Below are 15878 nucleotides of genomic sequence, written 5' to 3'. Positions count from 1 at the left end.
TTAATGAATCTCTCAGTATTTAACTTTGGTAAGAATTTGCTACAACGAAACTAGGTCAGAAAAGACTACCAGCTGCATGACTGATAGCCAGCCGTAATTATAAATGGGTCAAACTCGCAACACGCTCTCTGATGTGATTATTCTTCTGATAGGAAAGGGTCGCTGGAGTAATAGGGGATATGAGCAGAAAGAGCTGGCCAGCTGTAATTACATCTTGAATAATTTGTTGTTTATCGACTTGGCATCTCTCTGAAAACATTATTTACACATTCAAGGTGTGATGGGTCTTTTTGAATGCTTCTGGTACTCAGACTAATGTTTAACATTAGTGAGTTCATTTCAGAGTAGGACAGTGCAAATATGGTGCAAATATGGAGCAACTGTGGTGCAAATATGGTGAAGTTATATTGTGTGTTGTGGATTTAAGCTGATCATGCTGTCACTATAATTGAAATGCCGTCACATGTACCTCTGATGTGACAATGATTTGTGCTATACAGGAGGATTGGAGTGATAAAAATGTCATCAGTGCCAAACAGATTCATTTGTATATTAATCCTTTTATTTATATAATCTATTTAAGACCATTTAGATTAATAAATGTGAATATATGAAGCATGTCCTAATGCAGATATGGCAGGCACAATACAAAGGAAAGCCTTATGTGACACTACTCATGCTAATTCACGTGGTTTTATTCATCCATGGCGTGGTGCAGATATCTGTGCTGCACTAACTGTTTGCCAGTGTGACTGTTAAATCATAATATCATAACTGCCTTTTAAGAGTGAGGTGAATGCATTTAACCAAAAAGATGGAGGCTGAAGAGTTGCTGAGAGGATTAACAGCAGAGAAAGGATGAAAAAAAAAGAGAAAAGTTGCCGCTCAGCAATAGCATTGTTCAATTTCAGTATTTATCTTGGGATATTCGGAGCTCAGCATGGATATCTGGCAAGATTAGAAAAGGGGAAGTATTCTTTCCATGCCACAGCAAACGGCTTAAACCCCTGAATCTATTTGCAAACCCAGCCACTGCTGTTCTGTTGCTCATCTGCCCTTTTTCCGGATTACTCAGGTGAGTTATATGCTCGGCACTAGGCTGCTATACTGTATTGAACATGGGTATTGTGTGTTCTGTGTAAGCACCCCATGCTGTGGCTTGTTGATTTTTTTCAGGTCAGCCATAGCATGGTTTGTCAGTCTCGGCCCAGTGCTTTTTCTGCGCCAGCAGTCAAAGATTTTCTTCTGGAGTATGTGTGTGGCTGAGAAAGTCTTATTAAAGAAGCATGGTTAGGAGGATTAGCTATGGTGTTAATAGATACAGAATCGGCTTGTCTCTCTGGCAGAGGCTAAGGCAGAGGTCATGTACTGAAGTGTGCCTCAGCATTCTGTATCAGGGGAGATAGCAGATTCCCCAAAGACAGGTTTTGTCCAAAGTGCTTGCATTAGACTTACAATTGGTCTGACCAGACAATTCCGTTGCTGCCTTGTGCAAAGATATGGCGCCTGAGGCTGCCTTCTGTGAAAATCCACTTGGCCAAGGATAGTCTAGTGGTGTGCTCAAATGGCAAAGTGTCCTGCCAGATGCTTTACCACCTGGCCTGGAGGACAGTTTCACTGCCAGAGCAGTAGGATGCAAAAGCAAGGCATGGATATACTGCTGGGGTTGAATATACGTTGCTTTAGGTGTGCTTGCTCTTTCCCATTTTTTTGCGTAGCAAGCCAATTGGCCTGTATTTATTGCCTAACATGCAGTGTTATCTCTTTCCAATTGCCCCTGGAGACAGGACTAGAGGGAAAATCATTTGTATACATGGTTGCTAATAAATAAGTGGAAAATAAAACACCAAAAACATGTGCCTGAAGCTGAGCACTGGTGACATTAATGTGTTTGGAGTGATTATTTACCTTGTTTATTTTGTTGCCGTATTTTATTATCTCCTCTAAAGTAATTGAATATAGGCATACTACTTTTATTGTTAGCTCCTCTAAAAGTGATAATTGAATAGAGAAAGGCTACAAATCCGTTTTGATGCTTTAATAGCACTGAAATGATTTTCTTCAGGCATTGTATCAGGTTTTCTCGAAAGCAGATGGCACTATAAATAACTGTTTAAGATTCTTCTTTCGAAATTGCCACAGAGTGTGAACTGACACAAACGTCCTACTTAACACTCATGCCCTGCTCAGTGCTAAGCAGTGGATAACCTATCTTCTAGTGATACAGCTGTAAAACTGTTTGGAAATATTCAATAGAAACGGGGACGTAAGCAGTGGTAGCTATGAATAGAAGAAGATCTGGAAGCTCTGCTATAGTGCACCATCCTCCACGTGGCCTTTCATTGGATTGGACGATCTGCAGGAATATAATAAAGCCACTGTATATTACATACACTTCAGCCCCTGTATCTGCCTCTGTTTTATATAATCTGTGTGTACTTGAGCAGACAGCGCCCACCATCTTGCAATCTACTTAGCCAAGCGTTGTCATCTCGATTCAGCAGGCGCTTCATCTTCTGCTCATTTGGCAGACTGAAAAAAGCATTGCAAACCTGTTTCGGGTGGCCCCTCATCCACTTAGAGCTCTTAACAGTCACTGAAGTCTGCTGCAACCCGGGGAATTTGTTATTCCGGAAGGCCCTGCGGAAATCAGGCTAGCGCCAGGGTGCACTGTGTCATCCCTGTCGTAGCTGAGGCGTATTTAGGAACGGTGGAGGTTCTAAATCACAGCAAGCGAATGAGGCAACATGGATGATGAATGGCGGCCCTGTTAGTCAGAGGCATGCACCTTTGCCTGGCCTCTCCCATTTTATGGAAATGGATCTGCAACTGTTTGGCTCAGTGAGCCATGCTCCCTAATGAGGACAAAGAACACCTGGCTTTGACTCTCTCCACCTGTCTAGCTATTAGGATTGATTCTATTGACTTCCAGCTGTCAGTCAGCATGGTTTCAAAAGACAATGGGCCAGTTTACGTGCATTCCCTGCTGTCATGAGAGGAAAGATCAACTCTAGCCTTCATGGCCCAAATGTAGAGATTTGAAAGGGCTTATTGGGCTATTATGTTAAATCTCTGGAAAGATATTTCCTCCAGGAGGTAAATACTTATTATCCCGCAGTGATACAAACAGTTTTATTGGTTTTAAGGTGATATTTTGGCAGTACAGATGTGTTCGGTGCGATTCTAATATTGAATCTATAAGAGAGTGCATTGGGTGTGCGAAGAGGCAGTTTCTACTACGTATCTTTCTTTCTTTCCCTCCCTCTTTTCCTTTCACCATCTCTTTCCAGCTCCCCTCTGCTACCAAAGGCCAGGCTTCAAAAGAGCACATCAAACCACCTGCCTGTGCGCTTAGCAACATTATATTTCATGCACAAACGCCATGGCCGCAGCCCAAAGAAGTCGTCTTTTTCAAAGGTCACTTTCTCCCATCTTGTTCAGGAGCCACAATGTCAAAATCTAAGATATAATATGCAAAAAAATTGTCACATATTATTTCTCAATATCCATGCCATGCAAAGGGGTTGAGCAATGCAACGTTGTGAGCGTGAAATTGTCATGGAGTTGAAATTTGCGTCACGCGTGACGTAATTCGCATTGACGGTAGCTGCGTGCATTCCGTCAAAATCAACTCTTGTCAGCCAGATCACCCATTGACAGCGGCGCTCATTGCTCAGACCGTGCCATTCGGCTCCTACGGAGTGACACTGCTGACACCATGCAAAGTGGCCCGGTGAGATTTATGAGGGCTGGAGAACAGGCTGAGTGACAGCGCTGTGGGCTCGGGGATGACTTACACCACTCATGGATTCACTAATCACCAGATGGCAAAGTGTGATATCGGGGCCATAGCCTCATCAATTTTGACGAGTCGTCAGAATCATGCAAGTTCTCTATTAATGTCAGAGTAAACAGTATTCCCAATGTACTTACAGATGAGATTAAGATTGCTTAAGGTTTTAATGCTTGCATTCTGCCTCGAGAGGTACAGAGCATCTATCACGTGTGTGTGTGTGTGTGTGTGTGTGTGTGTGTGCATGTGTATTACATGTGTCATCACCTTCTCTAATGGGTCCCCTCATCCTCTACATATCAGACATTACTCCACATTTATGAATTTGACCCTGAAGTTTATATCCCACTCAAGGTTCATATTTTCTTCTTCTTTTATTCCAAATAATGAAAGCATGAAATAGAAATGTGTTTACTTTGTGTTCAAATGTGTTCAACCTTTCACTGTGCCTTTCTTCTTTTTTCAGTGCATACCTTTTATGGAAATGCAGCACCATGTTGCAGATGTGTCTTGTTTTAATGCTATCTCAGTATTTTCGTAATAATTAATTGAGAAGATCAAGTGCTGGAAGAACAAAAGCATCCAGTTTTAACTAGTCAGGTGTTTTAATGGTTAAGCTTCCAAGTTCCAAGTTCAAAACTGCTTGGTGTGAATCAACAAAAGAGGCTTCTGATAACACTGACATGACTAATCACTCTACCTGTTCCACCCAGTACTTTTATTTTCTCTCTTACTCTTCTCTCTGTCATATTTATTCTTTCTCTCGCACTCTGTCTGCTTTCAATTGTTTTAATGTACCATGCCTCACCGGTACAGGAAATCTTCCATCTCTTCATTCATTCTCCTCACTCCATGCATCGTCTCTCTTGTGTGAGATACGTGTTAGCCTAGAATTGTCAGTATTAAACCCATGCCTTATCACAGCTCTCTCAGATACCAGATAAGTCACATAAGTCCTAAGGCACAGGCAATCAGAAGAAAAAAAAAAAAAGCAGCACCTACAAAGGACATTTCGTTCATCTCACAGTGCGGCTAATTAGCCACGACCGTTTCTACATAAATAGGCGTGAATGCAATATGAAGAGCCCTCTAGTCTGCAGGAGGACGAAGCAAGCACGCTGTTTGTCATTTGCAATTTTTCTCGTGGATTTCGAATTTTCAGTCTGCAGTAGCCATGGTAACCACAAATACCATATAATTGTTTGACTGTGAGCCCAGTAGCTCTCTGCAAGCACTCAGAGCCAAACAACCACCAGACCTAAGAGAGAGACAAAGAGAGAATCACGTCTGTCAAAACAGAGCCCTTCAGCCCTTTTCAACCATGGCCGCCTGTGGTTTTTTTTTTTTTTTTTTGTCGTTTTTTTTTTCTTTTTTTTTTTTTTTTTTGCCACAATAGAATTTCATTAAAAGCTCAACAGTCCCTTTAGTGCATTATATGCTATGCTTAGATACATGCAGAAATATTTATTGAATTTCTAGACATGAAGATGAATCAAAGGCAGCATGAATTCTGTGTGACTAAACTGCTTTTTTTCACCACTAGCACGGCAGCAGATAATCGCATCTTATTCCGTGACTGGGAGAATGTTTTTGCTCCCCTACTGGGGCATGCACCTCCATGTTCTTCTATTACAGTGATTTGCTATAATAAGATCTAGAGCATGCGTTAAATTTGAATGTCATCGTCATCACCAAAGCGGCAACAGTATGCCTTGACAAAAGCAAGCAATTAAATTTTGACTTTGCATATGGATTCATCTGTTCATATCTCTTTGCTATACATTATCAGTTTGTTATGAGAGGTAGAGCAGGCAGCCATGTACGTGTGGCTGGTATCTGGGAGGGTCCAGTGTTGAGCTTTTCTTTGCTGTGTGTTAGGGCTGAGAGAGCAGGTTTAACCGTGGCCACTCTTGCAGACATACGAGACACTGGCGCCAAACCTGTGATGGTCTACATTCACGGAGGCTCCTACATGGAGGGCACAGGGAACATGATCGACGGCAGCGTGTTGGCCAGCTACGGCAATGTCATCGTCATCACGCTCAACTTCCGGGTCGGCGTCTTAGGTAAGCCGCGTTTGTTTGTTTCAAAGATGCTTTTATAAAAATTGTCATGCTATCTTCTCTTCATGATCAAAACAGCTCAAACTTTAGGGTTTGGGGTATTATTATTTTTTATTGAAGTATACATCGTAATATTGCACAATTATTGAACAATTTTTCATTGAATGAACATGAACGTTTTTTCAAGAAATTTATTTAATCCTAGCCTTTATTGATTTGAATTTAAATTTCCAGACTGCCAAACCATATTTATAAGATTTTCCCTCCTTTTTTTTGGTAAAATATTAAGAAATATGTGTAAATGTAATAAAAATATATATATCTATGGGCTGTGGTGGCTGAACGGTTAAGGCTCTGGGTTATTGATCAGAAGGTCGGGGGTTCAAGCCCCAGCACTGCTTCCTAGAAAGCTGGGATATGCAAATTATTATGGGGCAGTCGTGGCCTAATGCTTAGAGAGTCAGACTTGTAACCCGAAGGTGAACCTGAAGGTCGTGGGTTTGAGTCTCAGGTCCAGCAGGGATTGTAGGTTGGGGGAGTGAATGACCTGCGCTCTCTTCCACCCTCAATACCACGACTGAGGTGAGTCCCTTGAGCAAGGCACCGAACCCCCAACTGCTCCCTGGGCGCCGCAGCAAAAAAAGGCTGCCCACTGCTCCGGGTGTGTGTGTGTGTGTTCACTACTGTGTGTGTGCACTTGGATGGGTTAAATGCAGAGCACAAATTCCGAGTATGGGTCACCATACATGGCTACACGTCACTTCACTTCACTTCAAAAGGGAATTATGAAGTATAACCAATTTCCCAAAAGCAGTATCATAACTGCGATTATGAAATTGTGTCAACTTTTGAATGTTGATTTTTAACTGTCAGGCTCTATAGAAACTGGGCCTTGCATAGCTTTAGCATGTTTGATTACATATTCAGGTTTTCCTTTTGATTTATTTTTCACCTAAATATAAGCACTGTACTTGTACAACTTTTATGTTCACTTTAGTGTACTTAATATTGGTGAAGTGAATAAGGGTTCATTGTGGAAATAGTGAAAGCAGGAGCTTGAATATCAATGGAAATATAATCATAAAAAGCTTGATATGTATGTGTTTATGTATATGGTTTATGTGTGTCATCAGTAAAGTCTGCTTGCAGCAGTGCAGACCATTGCCAGGGACTCAGTAATTATATCTGGTTTTTTTTTCCCCTTCACCAATTTCTTTTTTTATTGTTGTTGTTGATAGCTTGTTGAAAAGTGCAATTTTAAACATGCCTGGGCAAACCTTTTTCTTGCTATCTGAAAAACTATCACAGCTATCACAGAAAATATTCCACTCTGAACAAACAGAAAGAAAAATACTCAAAAATGTATTTAACGGTGTCTCAAGAGCACCAATTACAGCTCGACAGCTCATTCTAAATATTTTATCTACTGATAAACTTTGCCAATTACTTAACCAGGTCAAATACGCAAATGTTATGCACTGATGCCAGAGTTATGCAACATGTAAATAATGATATAATTAATTTTAATAAATAAGCCTATATGGAATGCAGAGCCAGAGTCAAGGAATCAGACACCCAGTATTATTGACACATGACGCAGACTGCAAGGAACCCCCCTCATTTATACACTGCAGATGTCATCGAAATTCAAGGCAGAGTGAAAAATTTCGAGCAAAAATGAATAAACAAATAAATAAATATAGTCGTATTAATGTGGAATGAGCAATCTTTTAATTAGGCAGCTTAGAAGGATGAGCAGGGAATAATTGAGGCTCAGGGAGTTAGACAATATAATGAAGTGAAAAAAGACAAGGCAGCTCTAATGACAGTGACATACGCACCACTAATGTAGTACACCGCTGTTTTGAAAAATTCTCCTAGCAATGGTGTTGATTTGAGTAAGCCCTTTAAGCTTGGCCTGAAAATACAATTATGATCTGTAACAACAAAGCCTGCAAGTTATGATTCACGGAGACATAGCCCATTGGACCTTATTTATCAAGCTGGATGTGAACAGATTTATTTGTAAATTTACACAAGAAATCTGGTATTCACGAAAATCCTGTAATTTTGGGAGGAAAAAAAAAAGCTTTTATATCCTACTCGTGTTCCAGAGTGGCTAACTAATGCAAACCTCGATTATTCTGTTTCAAATCATATACATTGCAATGCATTGCTACATTTTTATATATGGATTATACACACAAATGCACAAATTACACACAAATACTTGAATCCAAATGTCGTTTCATATTAATGGCATTAACTAAAGGAATATTAAATACGAAAAAATAAAGAAAACAAGCCAACAAAAAAAATCCATAAATTAAGACAAAGATGGCCAGTCATTCAGTTGAGAATGCTGCTTTATAAAAGTAGGACAGTCAGTGGCTTAGCATAAAAACTGGTTCTGTTTGCTATGGCATCTAATTTTAATGCTGTGCAACACTTTATTAGAGCCAGCACTAAGTGACAAATAAGTGACCGATCTGGTATGTCTCAAGCTGCAATGTGTCATATAACTCCCTAGTGTGCTGCAGACCATTCGCTTCCTGTAGGTACATGCCCTTCTGCTTTTCTAACCTGGCATCGGGACGGATTTCTGGTCGATAGTTGCAGAGACATTTTGCTTTGAATTAAAGAAAAAAAATTTTTTTTAATTAAACATATCAGTTTCAAAAAGATTTCCAACTTCAGTGTCTTTTAGACATATAAATTATTTATATAGACATATAAATAAATTTGTGCAATAAATGTGCGAAATAAAAATCTGTGTATCATATTACATCTTATATGTAAGAGCATACCATAGCATCATATCTCATATATGTAAGAGCATACCATAGCATCATATATCATATATGTAAGAGCATACCAATTCTTAAACTGTTCTTGTGTGGAAAACTGAGACAGGACAGAAGAGAAAAAAAAAGACTTTTCCCAGCGCAGTCTTATAAAATGTTCAGTTTCATCCTCATCTAGTCTGAAATATTTTTCATTGTTGTTAATCTATTTGATTTTTACATAAGTTATGCTACAGGAATACATCTGTAACCGTGCATAAATCCTCAGTAGTTATTACTTTATACTGTATAGTTTGTTGGTAATTACATAGTTATTAGAGACGCAATAAACTGGGATTGCCGTGATTTGACTGTTGTGTAGGTTTGGTGCTGGTTCTCGAGTTCTGTGTGAATATTTCCAATACAACTCAGCATATAGGTGGAAAGGAATGAGTGGCAATGTCAGTACATTTCCCTCACCAGAAAACACAAAACATTGTTATAGTGTATAATTTAGCATTTAATTGCATTGTTCTCTTTAGCATTAATTATTTAACAGTCCCTTGTCTAACACTGCACCTTTTCTTCAAGCCATAGTGATTTTAGAGTTTGCTGTTCCTGGCCTCGCACTATAAAGCACTTTGAACTCGACCAGGATAATTATGCCTAGATGATAGCATCATCTTTCAATCTAGGTTATGTGACTTCAAATGTCACTGAATACTATATAAGTTACGGACAGTAACGAAGACGTGTGTTCCATCCTGCCTAATTTTTTTTCTGTTATTCCTATCTGATAGAAACAGTAATTATTGCTTCAAAGGGTCAGCCCTCTCTCTCTCCTGGGGCTCCATTTGCAAAGCTTTAGATCTGAGCCCTTCCTCATTTAGATGAATGAGAATTCATTACAGGTTTAATGTTTAATTATAAAAGTCGGGACACTGGCGAGACCCACATGCTATGATGTGGCATATGGAGATCTAGAGGCTCCTACATTCTGAGGCTGGTAGCTAAGGAAGGTTTGTTTACAGAACTGCTTTTTTGCATCCAGGCTTTTGAGTGGAGTGTGTGTGTGGTGGGGGACATGCTTTTATAGTTTGTTGGGCACCAAATGTCACTACAAGGATCAAAATATTTGCCAAAAGGTTTCCTTTTGTTACTGAGGTTAAAGTTAGGGTTATGTTTAGTTGTAAGCATTAATTTTCTGTGTTAATAATTATGTCAATAGAACGTCCTCACAAGGATAGTAAGTGTGTGTGTATGTGTGTGTGTGTGTGTGTGTGTGTGCACATGTTGAAGTATAGTCCTGGGTTGCAGTGTCTCTATAATAATATGTAATAAGCCCCAGTCTTCACAAATATAATTAGTCACTGCTTCTCCAGAGCATGTCAATTTTCAGCTCCTATGGGGAAGACATAATTACTGTTTCTGTACGTATTAAAAATTAACAATGGCTGCTGCTCTTCCGCTCCAAGGTGAGCCGTTTAGCTTTTGTAAGCTGCCTTTTCAAGATGAGTAGTGATTCATGACATTCAGTTCAGTCATACCCAACATTCAAAAAAAAAAAAATCATTTTAAATATGGCAGCTTAATCAATAATAAGGTCCTTGACATTAAGTCATTATATGAGGAACAGTAGAAGTGGTTGCCAAGGCTGCTAATAGATCTGCCGCTTACTTGCGGTTTCAGCCATTGTGTAAAAGTACTGCTTGTGACTTGAAGGTATTTGTAGTCTTTCATAGGGACATGGCAGAGAAATCAACATTATCGAACGTGCGTATGTCAAATGACCACGAAGAGGTCATTTCTGGACTTGCTCTTTTGGTCTTGCTCAAGTCCTTTCTAGACTTGCTATCACTGATGAATTGCCATTGTCTTTGGATGGGTTTGCTCATTCTAACATAACCAAAAAAAATAATAATAATAGAAAAAAAGAATTTCACCCTATTAATGTCAGTGAGTGAGGATCAGCATAATGCTTTTCATATACCGTCCCCCCAGCTGTCTAGCTGGCACAAGCCTACTGCAAATTAAATTCAGTAAATTTCACCATCCAGCTTGCAGCAATCCTCTGAACTGATGTCATTTGCCAAATAAGATCACTTATTTGTGTATGGATTTTCTTTGTCTGTGCCACATGGCAATAGCATTCATAGTGCATTGTCAAGTAGATACTGTCAAAGGTTTGTTATATCAGATGTTTAGCTGAAAGAATTGCAGTAGAGGAGTATATTTATATTTGGAACAGATTCAGCTGGGCTACAGTATATATGTTGCATCATTGTTTCACTTGTTTTAATTGTGTTTAGTAATAACATTTGCATCATTTTTAGAGAACACACTGTGTTTAATATTAATTTGGAACACTTTATCACCTGAAAGTTTTAAAAATGATTATTTCTAGTGTTAGAAGAGAAAACCTTACGAAGACCGTGGTCAGTATGTACTGTATATTTGATGCCGTCTTGTAATGAAAACATAATGATTTCTTTGTCCTCATCAAAGCGTTGCATCTATGACCATTGTTTAAAATCCATCTGTTGCGTGAAATCTACAGTGTGTTCAAATAAATACAGTAGAAGAGGCTGTTTATTTGTAGGGGGTTGTGTAAAGCCTTTGCTATTGAGTGCTCTTGTGCTATTGCACTTGCTCTTTCCTAATAAACAAAAATGGCAATGTTTGTTTGATGTCTTCATTTGACTTTTTTCCATTTTAATGTAGATGCAGACAGTTTATTGTGGATGAAATCATTTTTATTTTAAAAGCTCGACAGTTTGGTCTATTTAGTGACGCGTCATCACACACAGAGTAAAGCACAGAGATGTAGTAACGGAATAGCCGCAAAAAAAGGAATGTAGGCATAAAAAAAATAAAACCAGCTTTAGTCTTTCTATTTAAGATTTCTTGTAATAAAATTATAATAAGCGATGACACTGATCCGATACTCAGGCTCAGTATGGGGCCGATACCAGCAAAAACTGGTGGATCAGATATCGGAGAAAAAAGGAACAAATTCATTCCGTTCCTGTAACAATTGGAAAAGATTGCAATTGCATTACTAAAAGATTTTTTTTAACTGGAAATGTTTACATATAAATAGACTTGATTGTATTTTTTGTTAAGATTGATTTTTATTATATTTATTCTTTATTCTTTGTATATACTTTATAAGAAAAAGATGCTGTGAATCTGAATAAATTAGAAATATAAATTAAATAAAATAAATAAAAAAATAAAAATAAATTAGAAAAATAGAATCTGTTTTATCTATGTATTTTTTTTTTAAGTGCTTCAATTTAAAAAAAATCATTTTAAAGCTTAGTATCCTGCCATCTCTAATGATAATGAATAGAGGGCTACATACAGCAAAGCACACTTAACTAACATGTTTTGAGTGCTGTGTATGTGAAACTGGTTAGATAGTAGCCACAATAAAATATGAAACAAAAAATATGAATACAATTATGATTTCTTAAAGAAGTAGAGATACTATACTATAAGTGAATCTACACTATATGGCCAAAAGTTTGTGGCCAACAAACCTTCACAGCCTTATGCAGGTCTTTCCTAATCTGTTGCCACAAAGTTGGATGCACATAATTATATAGAATGTATTTGTATGCTGTAGCATTACAATTTCCCTTCAATGGAACTAAAGCCCTGTTCACACCTGGCATTAACATGTGTCCTGGAGAAAGGCTGTCATGCACATTTATTACGTCACTCTCCAGCTGCATTTATTTTCAGGCAGAAATATACCATAAATCCTATCTCATGTACCTGTGCAGACTGTTTTAAACATTTTCTTTGCACAGTCTGCTAACAAAACATATAAATGCGTGAGAGATAAGACAATGAATGAAGCTGTGAAAAGCAGCTGCTTTCGTCTCTGCTGTTATGGCATCGCCTTTATTCATTAGCCTAGTGGCAGAGAGCTCTACAATTCAGTGCGATTTCCAAACAGTCTCGCAATGATTACATTTTTTCTGGCTAGGGCAATGACGCAATCGATCAGACGGCACTTCGTTGCTGTCCAGGACGCATTGAGACACATTCGCGTTCACACAACAAATGTGATGTTGATGCCACGTGTGAACGGATGTCAATTCCTCCATGCACAAAGCACACTCCATTAAGACATTACTTGCCAAAACTTGGAGTGGAAGAATGCTAGTGGCCTGCACAAAACCCTGACTTCAACCCAGCTGAACACGTTTGGGATGAATTGGAACGCCAACTGTCAAATTTATCTAATATTTCCTATTATAAAATGACCATGAACCAAATATAAGATTATTAAACCTATTTCTAGACATTTTTTTTTACTAATTTTGAGCTTAAAATTTTCTTATCCTATTGGCAGATAATTTTGCTTCTTTCTAGAAAAAACGCTTAAAATTAGCAAAATTATGTGCCAATACAACAAGACTATTTCAAGCTAGAAATTAGTGAATAACGTCTAGAAGTAGGGTTAATAATCTAATATTTGGATTATTGTAACCTTATAATAGGAAATACTAGATAAGTTTGACTATATTCAAGATATTTTCACTTGATGGGATGTCAGGTTTTGCAGATTATCGTTTGCATAAAAAAAAAAAATCAAATTTCGGTCAATACCTGATTTTTTGTCATTTTTGGCTGTTTTTGGACAGAATTCACTTTTATTTTGAGTCTGATTGCTGTTGTAGAGCCTTATCATCCAATATTTGTGTTCTACTTTCTCTATACATAGTTTTATCAAAAAAAAGAACTTTTTCACTGCCGCGTCTTTGGATGTAAGGGTGTATACTAAACTCAGACTATACAAGGACATAACATAGTTAATATTATTGCCTTTGAGATTACATATACTGTTTATTTACTGGTACAAGAGCAAGAGATACTGTACATTTTTCTTTAGCAGCGTCACTAAATCATGTTGGTTAAAACAGTGTTTTGGTGGAGTGGAGTGTTCTCTCAGGGCTCATCAATCAAAATTTTGGTGTAATAACTTGCCTTCATTTCTTTGCCCCAGAGTACAAGCTTAAATGAAAATGATGTCTCAGAATGTATACAGTTTAAGTTCAGTTCATCGCTCATCCCTGAGTGACGGGAATATAGAGCATCTTACCTTCTAGTGACCTTTCCATTAGACTGTTATGCAACTCAAATGGCAACGTTAGCTGTTCCGCTGCTTAATGGTGCATACTACTCTTTGCTGTTTATGAGCAATGGTAGAGTTTTAGGATTTAGGATTTCTAAGTTTCTTTCTTTCTGTATATTTTTGCCAAGGTGCTCTGCTAACATGGAGAGCTCAACATATCAAGGGTTGATTATCTTCAGAACCATTTTGTTCTTGTGCATTAGTGTCAGCATGTACAACTTGTAAGGAATAAAACATGTAGGTAATATAAATAATCAAAGATGGGGTTGCATGCTGAGGAGTTACTGTTACCATCCTAAAATTGATTATTTTTCCAATAACAGCATGTCCCGAACTATTTTATACCTCTTACATCACAGCAACAACATTGCCAACAACATTACAGTGTTTAATTAATTAACGACCCTCATGCCATGATTTTATAGGCACATCATTTCATTTAACGTTGTGGTACGTCTAAGAAACAAGTTAGGTCCTGTTATCATTTACGTTATAGCAGCTATAAACAGTTGTTCTCTCACCGGTTTCTCTTCACTGATCTTAATAAGACAAAATCCTGATACAAGAAACCAGAAATCTCAAACCCCTCAGTCCTGAAGACATTCCCATGGTGGAAAAAGATTACAAAGCACTGATCCTTCAGACTCCATCCATAAATATAATTATATATTATACATAAATATCCATTATATAAATAAATATAAATTACATCCATATATATATATATATATATATATATATATATATATATATATATATATATGTGTGTGTGTGTGTGTGTGTGTGTGTGTGTGTGTGTGTGTGTGTATCCATAAATATACATTATATATATATATACATAATTTCCTCACAGAAAACTTCATGGTATCAGTGACTATACATTTTCTTTTTTTATGAAACATTTTCTTTTTTTATGTTTTTAAATCCAATTATTGTTAGTCTTTGATTATGTGCAATTTTCACAATAAAAAGTCCCTGTTACTGAGCTATTACTACAGAAACGATAACATTAAAACAAGCGAATTAATATTCTACACTACACTGCTGTCAGACCTGTAAATTAAATTAATCAACACCTTCTGACCAATCAGGTTCCAGAATTCAATTCTATCTTGGTTAATATAAAATACAGTTGTTCATATCTATTTATATGTGGTACTCAACAGTAAAAGCCAAATGTCTTATCTAGTGTTTCATAAGACCTGAAGGTTAGGACCCAAATATAAAAGCCTCTTCTCTTGTTTTTGTTCTCCTGCTGCATAACAGTGTTTCTTCAACACTATGCTCTGCAGTCTGAGCTGTGTGACAGTACAGGGACATTTTCTCTATGATGGATTTCACCCAATCTGCATTGCAATGCTTTCTTTCCACGCAAGCAACTGGATATATTGAACTCTTTCATTTTCATCATCCGAATGTTTAAAGTCTTCTCATCGCTCCAGAGGTGAGAAGCGAAGAGTCATCTGCATGCACATACAGACAGCAAACAAAGACTATGTACTATGTACTTTCAGGATAATATAATATAGTCCAAAAGTCCAAATATTACATCCACCTACTGTTGTGATTAGAGTAGTCCTGTAGCTGATCAGAACTTCGTGAATTGTGTAGCTCTGGTTAAGTTTATGCAGTATTGTTAAAAGTCTGACTGCAATCTATTTGCCTTTTTTTTTTTTTTAAGTGCATTTGACTTTTTTTTTTCCAAATGAAATGTTTATTGAATGGCCAGAATTGCTCAGAAAGTGACACTGAATTAAATTCTAACAGGATCATTATAAAAGACTATAATTGTATTATAAAAGATACTGTTTTCAGTTTAGTCAGAGTACAGGTCACCCTAATTCGAGGTAAATATTTGTATATTCTATGGTTCTTTATACCACAGCGCTGTTGAATTCTCAAATTTGATTGGTCAGAAGATGTTGATTCATTTTCTGTATGAGCAGCTTTAGCTCAAATCACAGGTTTATATTAATGCGCTCCTTCTGATACGCTCCTTCTAATACACTATTGTTTCAATAGTAACGGCTCTTTAACGGGGACTTGTATGGTGGAAAGTCGACATAATCCAAGGCTAATCATAAAAGAATTTA

General features: G+C 37.6%; 1 protein-coding gene across 2 annotated transcripts in view; it reads left to right on the top strand.

Moving 5' to 3' along the window:
* The window catches only part of nlgn3a (neuroligin 3a), a 160429-nt gene that overhangs the window by 58730 nt on the left and 85821 nt on the right, over positions 1 to 15878 (top strand). For both annotated transcript variants that reach the window (XM_026940522.3, XM_026940523.3), the window contains one exon: positions 5710 to 5859. In XM_026940522.3, coding sequence (XP_026796323.1) covers positions 5710 to 5859 — 150 coding nt within the window. The remainder of the gene's footprint in view (positions 1 to 5709; positions 5860 to 15878) is intronic.

This window comes from Pangasianodon hypophthalmus, chromosome 7 (genome assembly GCF_027358585.1).
Source record: "Pangasianodon hypophthalmus isolate fPanHyp1 chromosome 7, fPanHyp1.pri, whole genome shotgun sequence".
NCBI lineage: Eukaryota > Metazoa > Chordata > Actinopteri > Siluriformes > Pangasiidae > Pangasianodon > Pangasianodon hypophthalmus.
Note: the sequence above shows the minus strand (reverse complement) of the source record. Positions and strands in the feature narration are given on the sequence as shown.